General features: G+C 42.3%; 3 protein-coding genes across 5 annotated transcripts; all 3 read right to left on the bottom strand.

Moving 5' to 3' along the window:
• Window positions 1-3,305: 3,305 nt before the first annotated feature.
• LOC131916390 (keratin-associated protein 4-12-like) lies at window positions 3,306-3,824 on the bottom strand. 2 transcript variants are annotated; one of them, XM_059269710.1, is made up of 2 exons: window positions 3,667-3,824; window positions 3,306-3,621 (listed from the first exon to the last, which is right to left on the bottom strand). In XM_059269710.1, the coding sequence occupies exons 1-2, from the start codon at window positions 3,822-3,824 to the stop codon at window positions 3,306-3,308; spliced, it is 474 nt and encodes a 157-aa protein (XP_059125693.1). The 2 variants fall into 2 exon arrangements, with proteins under 2 accessions (XP_059125693.1, XP_059125694.1); XM_059269711.1 differs by having other exon boundaries at window positions 3,306-3,403; window positions 3,458-3,824.
• A 5,384-nt stretch (window positions 3,825-9,208) lies between these two features.
• On the bottom strand, window positions 9,209-9,727 carry LOC131916391 (keratin-associated protein 4-11-like). 2 transcript variants are annotated; one of them, XM_059269714.1, is made up of 2 exons: window positions 9,385-9,727; window positions 9,209-9,306 (listed from the first exon to the last, which is right to left on the bottom strand). In XM_059269714.1, the coding sequence occupies exons 1-2, from the start codon at window positions 9,725-9,727 to the stop codon at window positions 9,209-9,211; spliced, it is 441 nt and encodes a 146-aa protein (XP_059125697.1). The 2 variants fall into 2 exon arrangements, with proteins under 2 accessions (XP_059125697.1, XP_059125696.1); XM_059269713.1 differs by having other exon boundaries at window positions 9,209-9,727.
• A 6,306-nt stretch (window positions 9,728-16,033) lies between these two features.
• On the bottom strand, window positions 16,034-16,591 carry LOC131916389 (keratin-associated protein 4-3-like). Its single transcript, XM_059269709.1, has one exon. The coding sequence runs from the start codon at window positions 16,589-16,591 to the stop codon at window positions 16,034-16,036; it is 558 nt and encodes a 185-aa protein (XP_059125692.1).
• Window positions 16,592-17,045: the final 454 nt, after the last annotated feature.

The following is a 17,045-nucleotide window of genomic DNA, read 5'->3' on the forward strand; positions in this document are numbered from 1 at the left end:
TGTGACCAGCTGCTTCACTGCAGGTCTAATGCACCATATGCCCCTGAGTGTAAGCAAAGCAAACCCTTCTTCCTTAGGCTGCATGTACCAGGGATTTGATCATGAAAAAAATAAATGAATATACTTAGAATTGACTACACATCCCATGCTTACTTCTCATAGTCCTAAAAATTACTTTTAAATTTTAATTGTTTTATAATTATGTAAATTATTTTGGGTTCCAAAATAATTTTTACAAAATGAGGCATATCCAAGGAAGTCTTGCTTTTTGTCTGTCTTCTCTGCATGCATTCTCTCTCTCCTCTATGAGTAGAACTTGCTTTTGATTGACACATGCTATGTGTACATATTTGTGAGGCACAGTGCAATTTCTTGGCTCATGTGCATATTGGATAATGATTAACTCGGATTAATGAGTGTATCAACCCACTTAAATGTTTATCATTTTTAAAACTGAAGGTTGTCTTCACATCGTTATTTTAATACAAGTTCATACTTCCTGTCAGTTTTGTTTGATAGCTGTTCTCATACTATGCACACTTACTTACAGCTTGCTTTGCTTCACTTACTGCACCACAGTAATGGTGTACTACTTATTTATTCTGTAGTAGTGGCTTCAGATATTTCTCATTGCATTTCAGCCATCCAATATTCGATTTTATGGATGTAATATAGCTCATCTGGCTAGTATTTTACTGAGAAATATTTGGTCTATTGCAAGTTTTGTTATAAAAGTGATACTCTGCATTTGAAAGCAAGTTTTCGGGGAGGGGGTGTTTTAATTTATCTTGGTTTGGAGATCGCTGCCAAGTGTAAGCTCTGCCTTACAGATTAGTTACTTCAAATTCAATCAGTTTTCCTGTGGGTCTATCTTTAGCTGCACAGTATATTGAGTTTCTTTCTGATTCTTGGTTCTCCTAGAGCAGGGCTTTTCAACCTTCCTAATGCTGCAACCTTTTAATACAGTTCCTCATGTTGGGGTGACCCCCAACCATAAAATTATTTCATTGCTACTTCATAACTGTAGTTTTGCTACTGTTATGAATCATAATGTAAATATTTGTATTTTCCGATTGTCTTAGTTTGGGATCCCCTGTCCTAGAGCTTCTGAGTTGAGGTTTGCTCTATATTTATATATTTATATCACCATCATCATAATAATGCATCTCACTTTGTCTCATGCAATGCCTTTTGGGTTAGATTCAGCTCATTTAGTTTTTATCCTAAGCGAATAGCTGAGGGTGTATTTCCAGTTTGTCCCTCATCCATGGGTCTGCACTTCTGGCTTCCTCTCCAAGCTACAAGATTTCAGGTGCTCTCTAGAATGGGAAGATAGGATACGTCATTAACAAAAAATATCCTTTTGAGAGAATATTTCCCATTTTTCATCTAAAGGGGAACTCTAAAGCTCAATTTCATCCCTATGTATAAAATTACCAGCAAAAATACTATGTACAAACTAAAGAGGACAAGGGTTTTGTTTTTTATTTGTTTTGTTATTATTTCATTTCATTTTCTGTACATGGGTGTTCTGTCAGCACTTACATCTATGTACCATGTGTACACCTGGTGCCCACGGAGACCAGAAGAAGGTGCTGGATTCCTTGCAACTGGATTTACAGTCATCTGTAGAGCCACCATGTTGGTGCTGGGAATCTAACTTGGGTCCTCTGGAAGAGCAGCCGATGCTCTTAACCATTGAGACATCTATCCATCTCCTGGAAAAAATCTGAAAGGGAACAAACACATCAGATACTTTATTGGGAAACTCCATTATGATGTAGACTCTTAAGTGCAGAGCCTTGTGCATGTCGGCTCCCACTATTGCCTCAGCACTTACAGCGGGGGTTGTGTTGGAAGCATTCAGTACATGCTCTTTGAGTGAGTATGTGAAGAGTCTGGGATCCGAGAAGGTCAATGGCAGCAGACTCGCTTTTCAGCAGGCCCATATGTCAAAAGAACATGGAAACGATTGCCAGGAGCTCTGTGAGGCTTTTCTGATGCGGACATGCAGCCCACAGTTGACCATAGTTTACAACAGACCACATTTTGCTTGTCTATTTTCCCTACTGAATCTATCCTCTCCTCTAAGATATGGTTCTGTCCTCTTGATATTTCAGGATTTGAAAACTTTCTATCAAGAGAAAAGGTGAGTCATGGGTGAAGTCCTGCTCTATTTCAAGTACATTTTAATCTGATATTGGAATATGTCTGCCATATTATTTTCCAGTTAATATGTGAAGTTAGCATATTACTGAGTTTCATCTTGGCATCTTTATACATAGGTGTCAGTGTGGTTTGTGCTCACACGAAAGCCCTGCTCTGCATGGAGACAGAGGCAATACAGGCTTGTGGCATCTGGATCCCAAAGACACAAACTTTCTCATGTGAAGAGGGAAGAACACACTGTGCTGCTCATGCTCTTACATTCATGAAGTCCTGCAAGCATCGCTACTTCTCATAGCTTTTCTCATTCCCCAAAATTGACTCATAGTGCTAAATAGTTTGTCTGTGAAATAGTAAGACATCTGGGGAAAAGTCGGCCAGTGACCAAGGGAACCTGGAAAGCAAGAAAATTTTCTTGTGTGCTCTGTAGGTGAAATACACTTGTTCTGTGTGTGCCTCTCTCTCTCTCTCTGTGTGTGTGTGTGTGTGTGTGTGTGTGTGTGTGTGTTCAGGTAGGCCAGAGGTCAACCTCTGATGTCATTCAGCGGAGTCTGTCCATCTTAGTTTTTGAAACAGAATCTGTCCCTGGGACCTAGGATTCACCAGTTGGGCTAACCTGGCCAGCCTAGCAGCACACAGAACTCCCTTGCTCTGCCTCCACAGCACTGAGTTTATGAACATGTACCCCCACATCTGGCTTTTTACACAGGTTCTGGTGATAGAATTCAGGTCCCCATGCTTGTGCAGCAAGTGCTTTACTGACAGAACCATCCTCCAACCCCCCAGACACACTTGTTTAAGAAGAGTAGACGCCATCTTAGAAGAGCAACAGTCATACTAAGTTTTTATTGCAGAAAGTTGGGAAGTTTCCTTTGGTACAGGCATATATAAGATTACTCCAACTGCAAAGTCCTATAGAGAAGGCGTGAAGAGGAATGTTTTTCCAATTGTTTGCTGGTTCCATAAAATTTGTTTCCAGGTGAAATCCAGATTCCAGACATCATCCACACGGTCTGGCTCCTCACTGGACTCATGAGGCTGAATTTCACGGTATCAATCCACTCCACGTGTTTCAAGTTAAATTACATACACAGAAGATCTGAATCTATAGAGAGAAAAGTGGATCTATGGCAAGCGTCTCAGCAGCAGGGAGTGGCGCAGCACATGGGGCGGGGGCAGGTGGAGATCACACAGGTCGGGCGGTAGCAAGTGCTGTGGCAGCAGACCTGACCACAGACTGGGCGCAGGCAGCAGCAGGGGCGGCAGCAGGGGCGGCAGCAGGGCTGGCAGCAGGGGCGGCAGCAGCTGGAGCCACAGCAGCTAGAACCACCACAGGAGGGCTGGCAGCAGCTGGAGATGCAGCAGCTGGGGCAGCAGCAGCTGGGGCGGCAGCAGGTAGGCTGGCAGCACACAGACTGGCAGGACTGGGGTCTGCAGCAGCTGGGGCGGCAGCAGCTGGGGCGACAGCAGGTGGGCTGGCAGCACACAGACTGGCAGCACTGGGGTCTGCAGCAGCTTGGTCTGCAGCAGCTGGACACACAGCAGCTGGGGCGGCAGGAGGTAGGCCTGCAGCAGGTGGGCCTGCAGCAGCTGGACTGGCAGCAGCCTTGGCCACAGCCCTCCTCAGAGCAGACAGAGCCACAACAGGAGTTGACCATGGTGTCGGAGGTGGAGGTTCTGATTAGTAAGGGAGTGAGTAGTGTAGTGAATCTGAACATCCCCTTGCTGAATGCCCCCTTTTATATTCTGCTAAGGGTGATGTGACCACAGCCTGGAATATTTCCAAGTTGTTTTTCTTTTCCCTGAAGAAATGGGCATCATTAACTCAGATCATTGGTTTTCCTTTTTAAATACTTGAAGATGAAGAAACACACAATTTCCTTTTCCTTGTGTATTGAGATTGCCTAATGTGACTTTTGTCTCAGAATTGCCTTCCCTGTTTGTGCACCCTGCTTCTTGGGTGGGTCCATCCTATGGGCTTGGTCACTGGTTATGCCTGTGGTTTGTGTATCACTCATGATGCTGTTTAAGCCAATGTGTCTCATGATGCTCACATCTCTTTTGATGTCAAAAGGGAAGTATAATGATAGTAGGTAAATGGGGCACATGGCGGGGGGGGGGGGTGTCTTATCATTGTGAGATAGCTCCTTGTGAGCTATGAGGAAGAGAATCTTGTCTGTGAGTCAAGGATGCTCATTAGATAGTGGGCTGTTCAGACTACCTCAAGGTATGCAGTCACAATGATACTTCCTTCACCCAGTTTCAAGCTGTCATGAATGACTCACTGTTTTAAATATGAAAAGGCCTTTGGTGCCACCCTGAAGGCACTCTCACTGGCCCAGTATGGGACAACTTGAAAACCAAAACAAATAAAGACAGCAATGGATTTCAACACACCAAGTAAAATAAGAATAATTGGTCTATACTAAGACTAAGTAGAGAAATAGAAGAAGGTGAGAAACTTTCCACAACAGTGGTATGGTGATTCGTTAAACGGGAAAGGAGTAGGGAGTTAGAGTCTCTATATCCATCATAATAAAACTTCGTCAGGGAAATCTCAATAAATCCTAAAATGATTGGATAAAAGTTTGACTAGGAATGTGATATTTGTATATTTCAAAGTATTTCTCTGACAGAAATTTTATTTATCAATTTTAAAATGGAAAAATACTAACTTACTACGAAAGAACTCTTAATCTGGGGATCAGTATTGGTGTTAGGGCTGTAAAGATGGTTCATGCTTGCTCTGCTGGCCTGAGGACCTGAGTTCAACTCCCAGAAAGTATTCCAAGCATAGTGGCATGTATGTGCCACCTCAGCACTGGGGAGGCAGACACGGGTGGAACCCTGGGGCTTGCTGGCCAGTCAGGCTAATGAATGGTCTTGTCTCAAAATCAAAATGATAGACAGTGCCCGAGGCACAATATCCAAGGTCATTTTCTGGTCTCCACAAACATGAGCATATATTTGCATCTGCACACACATGAATGAGCACACATGTGTGCATGCACAGATGCTCTCATGCTCACATACATGTGATAAATGCAGTCACACTTTGAAAAGACACTTCATTTATTATTCCTGTCAAAGGCATAATCTGACTGTAGCTTTAAAGAAACTTAAGATAAACAAAGGCTGAGGAATTCTGCACATAATGACTGGCTCACCCTCTTTAGCACTGTCAGAATCTTCTAATATAGTGACAGGCTGAGGAAATGTTTCAGATTTAAGAAAATCAAAGAGATGCAGGATCTAAGGGTAATGTATAGCTGTGAGTATTCCTCTATAGGAAGGTGTTGACAGCATTTGGATATGGAGTACACATTAGACAATAGATAATAATATTGGATAACATATGATTTAATTTTGTATCTGTATTGTGGTTGTATAAGTGTCCCTAAATTTAGGATATGTATATATATCTCTGTGTTATATGTCTGACTATATTCATTGGCCTTTGATCCTTCATTTATTCCTTCATTTCTTCTCTCCCTCTTTTCATCTATCCATCCATTCCTGTTCCCATCCATTCATCTACCTGTCCATCCATCCACCTACCTACCTGTCTCCTAATGTGTCTGTCTAGACAGACATCTAATGTGGCAAAATGATGAATCTTGGTGAAAGCAGCATGCAATGAGGAACTCTTTGCATTGTCATTACAATTGTTCAATAAGCCTGATTCTTTTCAAAAATAAAAGTTTAAAAATATAAAAGGAACTGGGGCTAAAATTTCTATTGAATGGCTATTTGGTCAAGACAGAAATAAAGAAAGAAATTAAAGACTTCCTAGAATTCAATGAAAATGATTGCGCAGCATACCCAAACTTATGAGACACAATGAAAGTGGTGTTAAGAGGAACAATCATAGCACTATGTGCCTACATAAAAAAGTTGAGCGGTCTCATACCAGCAACTTAAAAGCACACCCAAAAGCTCTAGAACAAAAGGAATCAAGCACACACAAGAGTAGACAGCAGGAAATAATCAAACTGAGGGCTGAAATCAATAAAATAGAAACAAAAAGATCAATATAAAGAATCAATGAAACGAAGAGTTTCTTTGAGAAAACCAACAAGATAGACAAACCCTTTATTCAAACTAACTAAAACACAGGGAGAGAGAATACCCAGATTAACAAAATCAGAACAAAATGGGAACATAACAACAGACACCAAGGAATCATTAGATCATACTTTAAAAATCTATACTCCACAAAATTGGAAAAGTCTAAAAGAAATGAATAATTTTCTCAATAGATACCACTTGTCAAAGTTAAATCAAATCAGATAAACAATTTAAATGACCTATAACACTTAAAGAAATAGAATAAGTTATTAAAAGTCTCCCCACTCCACCCATCAAAAAAGCACAGGGCCAGACAGATAGTTTTAGTGCAGAATTCTACCAGACTTCCAAAGAAGAGTTAATGCTAACACTCCATCAAATTTTTCCACAAAACAGAAACAGAAGGAACATTGTCAAATTCATTTTATGAGGCCATAGTCACCCTAATATCCAAACCACACAAAGATTCAACAAAGATAGAGAATTACAGACCAATTTCCCTTATGAACATAGATACAAAAATACTCAACAAAATATTTGCAATTCATCCCAGAGATGCAGGGATGGTTCAACATATGAAAATTTGTCAATGTAATCCACCATATAAACAAACTGAAAGACCACATGATCATCTCATTAGATGCTGAAAAAGCCTTTGATAAAATCCAACACCCCTTCATGATAAATGTCTTGGAGAGACTGGGGATACAAGGGAAATTTTAACATAATAAAGGCAATACACAGTAAGCCGATTGCCAACATCCAATTAAATGGAGAGGAATTCAAAGCAATTCTACTAAAATCAGGAACAAGACAAGGTTGTCTACTCTCTCCATATCTATCCAATATAGTACTCAAAATATAGTATAGTATTCAATATAGTACTCTAGCTAGAGCAATAAGACAACTGAAGGAGATTAAGAGGATAAAAATTGGAAAAGAAGTCAACATATATATGCAGATGATATGATATGATATGCATAAGAGACCCTAAAACTTCTAGCAGGGAACTCCTACAGCTGATAAGCACCTTCAGCAATATGGCTTGATACAAGATTATCTCAGGAAAAAAAAAACAGTATCCCTCCTATATACAAATGACAAACAGACTAAGAAAGAAATCAGGGAAACAGCACCCTTCACAATAGCCACAACCCTAACCAAACAAGTGAAAGACTTGTATGACAAAAACTTCAAGTCTTTGAAAAAAAATTGAAGATATCAGAAGATGGAAAGATCTCCCATGCTCAGGGATCAGTAGGATTATTCTAATAAAAATGGCTATCCCACCAAAAGCAATCTATAGGTTCAATGCAACCTCAATCAAAATTCCAACACAATTCTTTGTAGACCTTGAAAGGATAATACTCAGTTTCATATGGAAAAACAAAAAATCAAGGAGAGTCATACACTGGCATTTAAAAAAAGGATTTTCCTCCATGTGTTCTTAACACTGCACTCATTTTGAAGTCCATGCAGATATTCAAAGAGATGATAGACTTAAAAGTGTTTTGATGGATTACTATGAAAAGCTGGCTGTCATTTGAATACTTGGTATAGAACCTCTTAAAGTATTCTTTCACTTTTTTATTTTTCTTTTTATTTTCTTTTTTTATATAATTTAATTTTTTATGTTCATTGGTATTTGGCTTGCATGTATGTCTGAGTGAAGGTGTCGGATCCTCTGGAACTGAAGTTACAGACCGGTGTGAGCTGCCATGTGGGTGCTGGAAATTGAACCCAGGTCCTCTGGAAGAGCAGCCAGTGCTCTTAACTGCTGAGTCATCTCTCCAGTCCTACTTTGTTTATTTTTTATTCTTTGACACTTTCATCCTTGTGTAGCGGTTTTAGTCTTTTTCATTTTCTGTCACCCAGTCTCATCCCCTCCTCAGACCCAAAGCTTCCTCCTGACTAGCCCCCTTTCTTCTTTCATGCCTTTGTCCATGGGTGTGACTGCTGAGTTTAAGCAGGCCTGGCCAAGTGGGCAGGGATAGGTTATTTCTTGTAACATGGGCAACTTATCAGCAGTTAGGCCTCTGAAGAAAGTAGGCATCTCTCAGCCCTCATCAACAAAGCTGCTTTTTGCAGTAGACATGGGCAGTTAAATGCAGACTCATAACCATCCAAGCAGAGATTAAGAGACTGGGGAGAACTCAGGCTAAACTGGACATTTTATCACACATGCATGCGAGTGTGCACACATACACACACACATGTACACCCACACATATGCACACACTGCTCAGGAAAGATCATGAAAAAGAGAGTGGAAAGACTACAAAAGCCAGTGTCTTCTGGACACTCCAGGTTGATGCGCTCATGAACTTGCTGCAATCAACCATGGTTACTTTCTTTCCTCCAATTTTTGACTCATCGTGTTGGATATTTTCTGAAGTTGTGAGAGCAAGGTCAGGAAATGTCGGTGTAGTTGTGCTTTGAATATAATTTCCTTAATTAAAGACAATCACTATACAGCAACAGACACGGGAAAGTTGTATTTCTATTCTCACGAAATGTGTTTTATTTAGAAGTAGCAGCAATAAAGTACAGAGATGTCACAGAGTGAAAGCAAGATGGCACCGTGAGACTTTCAGCTCCATAATCTGACTCTACAGGCGCTGGAGGTATTTCCACTTTGGATAGAGAAGACCTGTACTCTGATGAATTTCTTTTTAAAACACAATATTTTATATTAATTATTTGAGAATTTCATAATGCATACAATGAATATTGATCACATTAACACCTCCACTCCTCCCCTAACTTCTTCAGGAGCCACCCCCTCCCCCTCTGTATTAACTTCTTAACCTCCAATTTCATATTTTGGCCTGAGACAAGGTAGAAGTCAACAGAGCCAGCTTTCCTGAGTCTGGGACATGGGAATGGCCTCTCTCAAGACAGCTATGAGGTACACAAGGTCTGTTTTCATAACAAAGGAGGTGGGGATAATGGGTGTGTTCAGGAAAGGAAGGTCTCAGCAGCAGGGGGTGGCGCAGCACATGGGGCGGGGGCAGGTGGAGATCACACAGGTCGGGCGGTAGCAAGTGCTGTGGCAGCAGACCTGACCACAGACTGGGCGCAGGCAGCAGCAGGGGCGGCAGCAGGGGCGGCAGCAGGGACGGCAGCAGGGGCGGCAGCAGCTGGAGCCACAGCAGCTAGAACTACCACAGGAAGGCTGGCAGCAGCTGGAGATGCAGCAGCTGGGGCGACAGCAGGTGGGCTGGCAGCACACAGACTGGCAGCACTGGGGTCTGCAGCAGCTGGGCCTGCAGCAGCTGGACACACAGCAGCTGGGGCGGCAGCAGGTGGGCTGGCAGCACACAGACTGACAGCAGCTGGGCCTGCAGCAGCTGGACACACAGCAGCTGGGGCGGCAGCAGGTGGGCCTGCAGCAGGTGGTCTGGCAGCAGGTGGTCTGGCAACAGCTGGGCTGGCAGCAGCCTTGGCCACAGCCCTCCTCAGAGCAGACAGAGCCACAGCAGGAGTTGACCATGGTGTCGGAGGTGGAGGTTCTGGGTGGGTTTACAAGTGAGTGAGTTTCACGTTTTGGAGCCTCCTTGCTGCAGGTCCCCTTTTATACTCAGCTAAGTTGTTTCTGTAATTATGCAAACACTGTTTCCTTGTTTTTGTTTACACGATATAAATGCAAATTAATAGGCTGTAGTTTTCCAGTAAAAACTTCCAATCTGTAGGAAATAAGTACTTCACTTTTCTCATGTTTTCTGGTGTTCCCCCATGAATCACCTCTTGTATTTTTCCCACGGTTGCCATATCACATGACCTCAGTTCCTGCTTGTCATGTGACATGGCAGACTCATTGTCTGCTTCAGCTCTCATGCCGACATGATTTCTGAGAGGCTTCTCATGGAGCTGGAATTCACAGTAGATAAAACTGGCTTCTATCAGGTGCACCACTGGAATGAAAATAGGAAGTAAGGTCCCCTCTTTCACGTGTGAGAATGCAGGGTGCTCATGATCCATGTGTGCATTCCAGGTGCCCGTTGAGCTAGTGAAATGCTAGGACATTCCAAGATGTGTTCAGTCTCAGCACCATGATGCACCATGAAATGGTTAAGCAGGACTCAGTATTTTAATGCCCTGAAGAGCTATCTAGGACTGAGATCTGTCTTCAGAGTTGCCCTCCAGGCTGAGCTAGACTAATATACCCAATAGTTTTAAATACATTTTTTTCTGGAATATTAAGGTATCTCATTGTTATACTTTATTAATATTTTACCAAAATATTTTCATGTGTTCTGGAAGCTTTGTAATCTGTTTAATTTTCAGAGGCATTTAAATGAATATAAGACCTATTCTCAATTTTACATGTGCTTACACAGAAATTACATTCATAGAGTTTACATCAGACACCAGGATTCCAGAGAAATTCTGTTTTCAACTGTGGTAAGAGAAACTTCTCAATAGTGGGTGACAATTAATGCAGTGACTTATAATCCCAAACAGGACATCTCTATCACCACATCCGAGGTGCAGGGAACATCCTGGAAGAGCAGGTGGAGAGAATGTAAGAGCTGGAAGAAGGGATGGGGCACTGGAAATCATTGTCTTCTTGCACTCACGAACTCACAGTGTGTGTGATTACCTGCAGAAGACTCACAATCTGCCATAGATGGAGAGGGTCTCATGAGGCCTCATCCCTCCCTAAGGAATTATTCAGTTAAAGGCTTCTGGAGGAGGTGGAGTCATTTAGTGTTATAACCATTGGTAAGTTTTCCATGCTCCAGAAAATGACCCCCACACTCATGCTCATGCCAGTAATCCTAATTAAGCTCAGTGGGTCACAAAAACAGATAAAGAATGTAGGAGGGAGGCTAAGAAAAAAAGATAAGGCAGTTCAATAGGAGTAGGTAGGTATACGAGACAAAAACAGAAGTGAGCATATGATCAAAATATATCATACATATGTATAAAAGTATCAAATACTAAATAAAAAAATTAGTGGTGTTCAAAACAAAGCTTCAGTTAAAACAGTCAAGACAATCTCCCTCAGACACGCCCAAAGTCCAAACTGACCTAGATAATCCCTCATAGAGACTGTCTTCCTAGATGATTCTAAAATGTATAAAGTTGGCAATTAAAACTAACCATTACAGCCAACTTCAAAAATAATAACTTATTTTATGTATTCTGGATTTGATTTTCAATCCCCTAATGATTTTCATGGACCACTGCAGCAGGAATTAATGTATTGAATTAATTTGCTTGTAATGATTCTCAAATGCAGTCTATTATTATGGCATTATGCTAGTGAACTCAAATACATATGGGATAAAATAATAAGTATAGTGAGGTTCTTGCCCTGAGAATGTGACTGGCCCCTGGCCAGACTCTGACTCAGCAGCTTCTCTAGGTTTAAGATCTTGTAAAGTCTTGCACATTAGGTCCAGTGAAGTATCTGTAGGAGCCACGTTGTTTATTCATGGAGAACTGTCTGTTAACCCCCAGGAGCCGTCTTCCTTGCATTCTGACCATACTGACTGAAAGGATTTGTAGAGGAGTGAAACTCCCTTTTCAGCTGTTGATCAGAACATCTTTTGCTGCCCCTGTAATTCTTTATAACTTGCTATTTATTATCTAGATGGACTTGAACAACCTCAAATATATATATATATATATACATATATATGCATATATATGTATATGTAATGGCAAATTAAACAAAATGAGAGCTAAGGGTAGTTACTGTTTTATTCAATACACATTGAGGCAAAGTGGCTGCAGCCAATAGCAACAATAAATGAGCTCAGCAGGTTGTATTTATATATTTACGTACTGCTACACATGTGACAATAATAACCAAAGAAAAAGAGGCCATCATTTTGAGAAAGAGTGGGGAGGGCATGGAAGGGTTTGGAGGGAGGAGACGTGGGTGGGAGAGGAGGGAGGAAAGGGAAGGGGGAAGTGATGGAATTACATTTTAACTAAAGGTTAAATTTTTAAAAAATGAAAAAAATTGACTCAGTTTCATTTGTTGTTTGTAAGTATGATATCACCAATTGTATAATGAACAGAAACTTTGAACTTTAATATATTTTCATTGACTAACACTTTATGTTTTGGTGGTAAGAAAAAGAAAACTGAAATGTTCAAGAAATGTCCATCCTTGGTCATCCTAAGAAAGATCAAGACAGTGGAGAGAGTTCATTATTAGACAATAAAGTGACAAAGAAAATTCAGAGACCTCAGTAGCATGGTCATCTGATTAAGGCACTAGAACTGTGAGCATCTGCTGATGAACATTTTTAATTTTCATGAGGAAATTGCCATACAGCTCATACACTTCCAGAGATTTGGGGTTAATATTTACATGTTGGATTCCAAATAAGAGTCATATATTTAGAGAGGAAGGAAAGAAAGAAGGAAAGATACAAGGAAAGATGCTCACAATTTATGCAGCCAATAATAGAACATAATGGCACATGAAATATTGCCTGGTGACATATAGATAGCTTCATGACTTTGAATTCACTGCAATCCTTAAAGGACCCTTGAGATACAGACCAATGCTTCATTTTAAATTATACAGGACAATCCATGGGTGATACATATTTTCCTGATATTCATCAAAGAGAACACTATGCTAACAAGTTATTTTTAGCCTTAGGTAGTATTTCAATAACAAAAAATACACTTATGAAGAGCCTGTATTATATGCCAGACTCTGTGATAAGTATATGACATGAATTAAGTCTTTAAATTTGAAAGGTATAACACATCATCCGTATTCTACAGAGACAGTCTGAGATCCGAAGATGTCAATAGCCTCCTCTGTGTCATATTGCAAATCCCCTTAGCTGTCCTGACTCCATCCCAGGTGACAAGAATAAAGCACTCCTAAGCATGCTCTTCTACATTGGTGGTGAGAAAAGTGACCTTGGATGAAGTGATAGATAAACACATGTGCAAACATACACATACACACACATCCATGAGATAAAACATTAAACATATTAGGAGATTTTAGTAAGATGGGAAATAGCTCTTAGTTAAGATCTCGTGGAAATAATGCTCTATGAGATCATCACAATTAGCCGGCACTCACGATGCAGATATGTCCTGTCTAAAAATAGATATGCTCAGCTTGGGTTAAAATATCATTCGTATTTACTCTTGCTATTTCCCATAGGAACTGAATTCAGCTCTTAATGTTTCGTCAAAGAGGACTTAGCAGCCGAGAATCCATTTTTCCAGTCACTGGGTAGCTATCATGTATTTTATGTGACTAGTGAAAACATCCACGGTGTGACAAATATTCCAAACAGAAATCCGCAGCAAGGAGAGGCACAGTCCACAGAGCGGTGGCTGGTGCAGATGACAAAGGCTGGGTGACGGTATGTGGTATAACAGAAGAGTTGGCCACATGCTGAGCACATCAGCAGGCACATCTGCTGGAGCCTTAGCAACTGGAACCACCACGGGTGGGATGACAGCAGCTGGAGATGCAGCTGGCCGGGCAGCAGCTCCCCGGGCAGCAGCCTTGGCTACAGCCCTGCAATGAGCAGACAGAGCCACCGTAGGAGCTGACCAGTGTCAGGGGCTGGGACCTAGGAGGGTTCCCAAGAAGGTTCTGGAGTTTAGACAGCCCCTCTACCACAGCCTCTCACACATTGTGTGAGTATGCTTTCCTTGTTTGTATTTCCTGTCTAGATGAGTAATTGTCAGTTTGAATAGCATTTACCCATTTAATGACTTAATTTGTGAGAAACAAAATTTTCTTGCCCAGTTGGGATAAATTCTGCTGATCTGGTCTCCTCCTGACTCACATTTCGTTCTGATTGCTTCTGGAGTGTGCTGCTCTCGTCTGCCTCTCAGAGGGCTGCCATGTGAGTCTCTGTGTTCGAGACTACAGCCCTTTCCCTTCCTGTCTGTATCTTCCACCACAATGACAGTTGTGTAGACATATTTCCTATTCTGTATTTTTTCACTAACCAACGGGAATGATGCCCATTGCTGTGGGATTTTGCGGGGCAAAGGGAAAAGGTCTTGATAGTTCGGGTCATTTTTGAGTAATGAGGATACTAAAGTATGCGTGTGTCATGTTAATGACATCTGTGCCACTGGAATGGATTTTGCCAGATGTTGAAGATTTGGCATCATTTCCATATTTTTAAATACTGGCAAGCAAATTATCTGTGTAGTTAGTGCTATGGAAGTGTCCTGTTTTCTCTCTCTCTCTTTTCTCTCTCTCTGTCAAATATTGCTTTTTGATGTTTTGTTTTTATTTCAAATATATTTTCATACAATACATTTTGAACATATTCTTTCCCCTCCCCCAAGTCTTCCCTGACGCTTCCCACCTCCCTAAATACTCAACTTCATTCTTTCTCTCTCTCCTCACCCTAGTATGTGCAAAGAATACAAGAAAGATGCCTTGTCCACATTGCTAATATGAGACACAAGGCAAATGGCATTCTGCTCTCCAGGTAACTGTCATCAGTGGATGGATGTGCAGTCAGTAGGAGGTATGTGCTCTATATGCACCTCTCCGACACTGTGGAGGTCTAAGGTAGTGACACTGGGCAACAGAGCAAAGGTTGAGGCACCTTGTCTCCAGGAGAGGCATTCCTACTCCAGAGCCTGCTGGCGATCAGAAAGATGGACTTCACTGATATCAGATTTGGACTTAGCAGTTTCTAGGAATCTGACTTGATTCTGTGACTGTCTACCAGATTGTGTTCAGGAGAATTTCCTTATTAGACTTTTCTCTTGGCAAAAATCCCTGAGTCCAGTTGTGCTTCTAGTGAATCCCACATAGTTCACAAACCATGAGGTGGCTCCCCTTTAAACACTGTCTCCTCTAGAGTGTTACTGGCATGGACACTACTCTCTAGGGCTCAGATACAGAATGGGGACTAAATGGACAAATAAATAAAGATTAATAGATAAAATAATGGTGCAAAACTTGTAAAGAAAGAGAAAAATGTGCGAAGACTTGCAGTTCAGTGGGAAGCAACCCAAAGGTCACACCATTTATGGTGACCACCCATGTTATATGAAAATGTGCAAAAGGCCAGCAACACTGAAACTAGGAAGACAGGGCTCTGAGATGAGGGAGTCACTTGAGAAATGATCCAGGATGGGAAGGAAGCCAGAGCAGAGCACATAGGAGCAGGACACTAGTGGATGGGGCTGGCTTCCGTTCCCACCCGAGAACACGGGGCTGAGATATACTCTGAGTGAGTGCCAATGGGAGCATGTGCTTCCTACCCTCTTCTTCCACTTGCTCTGGGTCTCAGGCTTCAACTCTCCCTCTGGGCTTCTCCCTCAGACAGAGAAAGCTCCAGTAGAGAGAACCACAAGGCCGCTCCAAGAAAACACCTTCCTGCGTTACAGCAGGAACACAGAGGAAACAGAGGGCGCAGGTAAATTAATCTGCTATGGGCTATTTGTTATTTTGAGTGGAGCTAAAAAAAAAGCTGAGAGCTAAGAGCAATGAAGGAGAAATAAGGAGATACGATGCATTTACATTTGGATATCTAAAATTCAGATTTATTTAATATATAGAAATACTTGTATTATAGACATAGAACAGAAAATAAACATCAGAGTAGGAGTAACATACTAGATTACAGAGAAAATCCAGATTTGTTTTTATTTGAGAGAGAGAGAAAGAGAGAGAGAGGGGAGGGCCTGGTTAGGGAAGAGAGACTGAGTGCATTTTGAGGCTTTAAATCAAGTTCAAAGAGAAGCTTTGATTGGTCTCTTGGGATTCAGCTCACAGGTGGTCCATATCAGGAACGCTGGGTGATGAAGAACAGGAGACTGTGGGTGAGAGTGCTCAGCAGCAAGAACTGCTAGAGCATGCTGGGCGGCAGCAGCTGGTCTGGCAACAGCTGGGGCGGCAGCAGCTGGAGATGCAGCACTGAGGCCTGCAGCAGCTAGAAATGCAACAGCTGGGGCGGCAGCAGGAAGGGCTGCAGCAGCTAGAAATGCAACAGCTGGGGCGGCAGCAGGAAGGGCTGCAACAGCTAGAAATGCAACAGCTGGGGCGGCAGCAGGAAGGCCTGCAGCAGCTAGAAATGCAGCAGCTGGGGCGGCAGCAGGAAGGCCTGCAGCAGCTGGACACACAGCAGCTGGGGCGGCAGCAGGAAGGTCTGCAGCAGCTAGAAATGCAACAGCTGGGGCGGCAGCAGGTGGGCTGGCAGCATACAGACTGACAGCAGCTGGGTCTGCAGCAGCTGGACACACAGCAGCTTGGGCGGCAGCAGCTGGACACACAGCAGCTGGGGCGGCAGCAAGTAGGCCTGCAGCAGGTGGTCTGGCAGCAGCTGGGCTGGCAGCAGCCTTGGCCACAGCCCTCCTCAGAGCAGACAGAGCCACAGCAGGAGTTGACCATAGTGTCGGAGGTGGACGTTCTGGGTGAGTTCACAAGGAGGTGGATTGGAAGGTTTGGAAGTGGGAGTCTCCCTGCTCACACCCCCTTTTATACCCCTCTGAGGGGCTGCTGTCCTCACAGGCAGCATTCTTTCCCTGTTATTGTTTAGGTTAATAAACAGGTGATTATCAAATTAGCCAAGTGTCTTTTCCTGGTTACATTTTTCAGGTGAATGGAAAACATGATTTCCTTCCTGCCATGTTAGGACTCATTGTCAATTCTTGCTGAACCATCTCCTAAGTGGCTTTTGTTTTAATTTCTTCCAAGAGAGCTGTCACCTGTCATTCTATGTCCTGGTCCCACATGTCTCGGTGTCATTTTTGTGGTACCTCTTCCCTTCCTGTAAGTAGTCACATTCTTACTTTCTTGTAATTACTTCCAGTGACCCCAGAAGATACAGGTGCTTTAGACTGAT

The sequence above is a fragment of the Peromyscus eremicus genome, chromosome 8a (genome assembly GCF_949786415.1).
Source record: "Peromyscus eremicus chromosome 8a, PerEre_H2_v1, whole genome shotgun sequence".
Classification (NCBI taxonomy): domain Eukaryota; kingdom Metazoa; phylum Chordata; class Mammalia; order Rodentia; family Cricetidae; genus Peromyscus; species Peromyscus eremicus.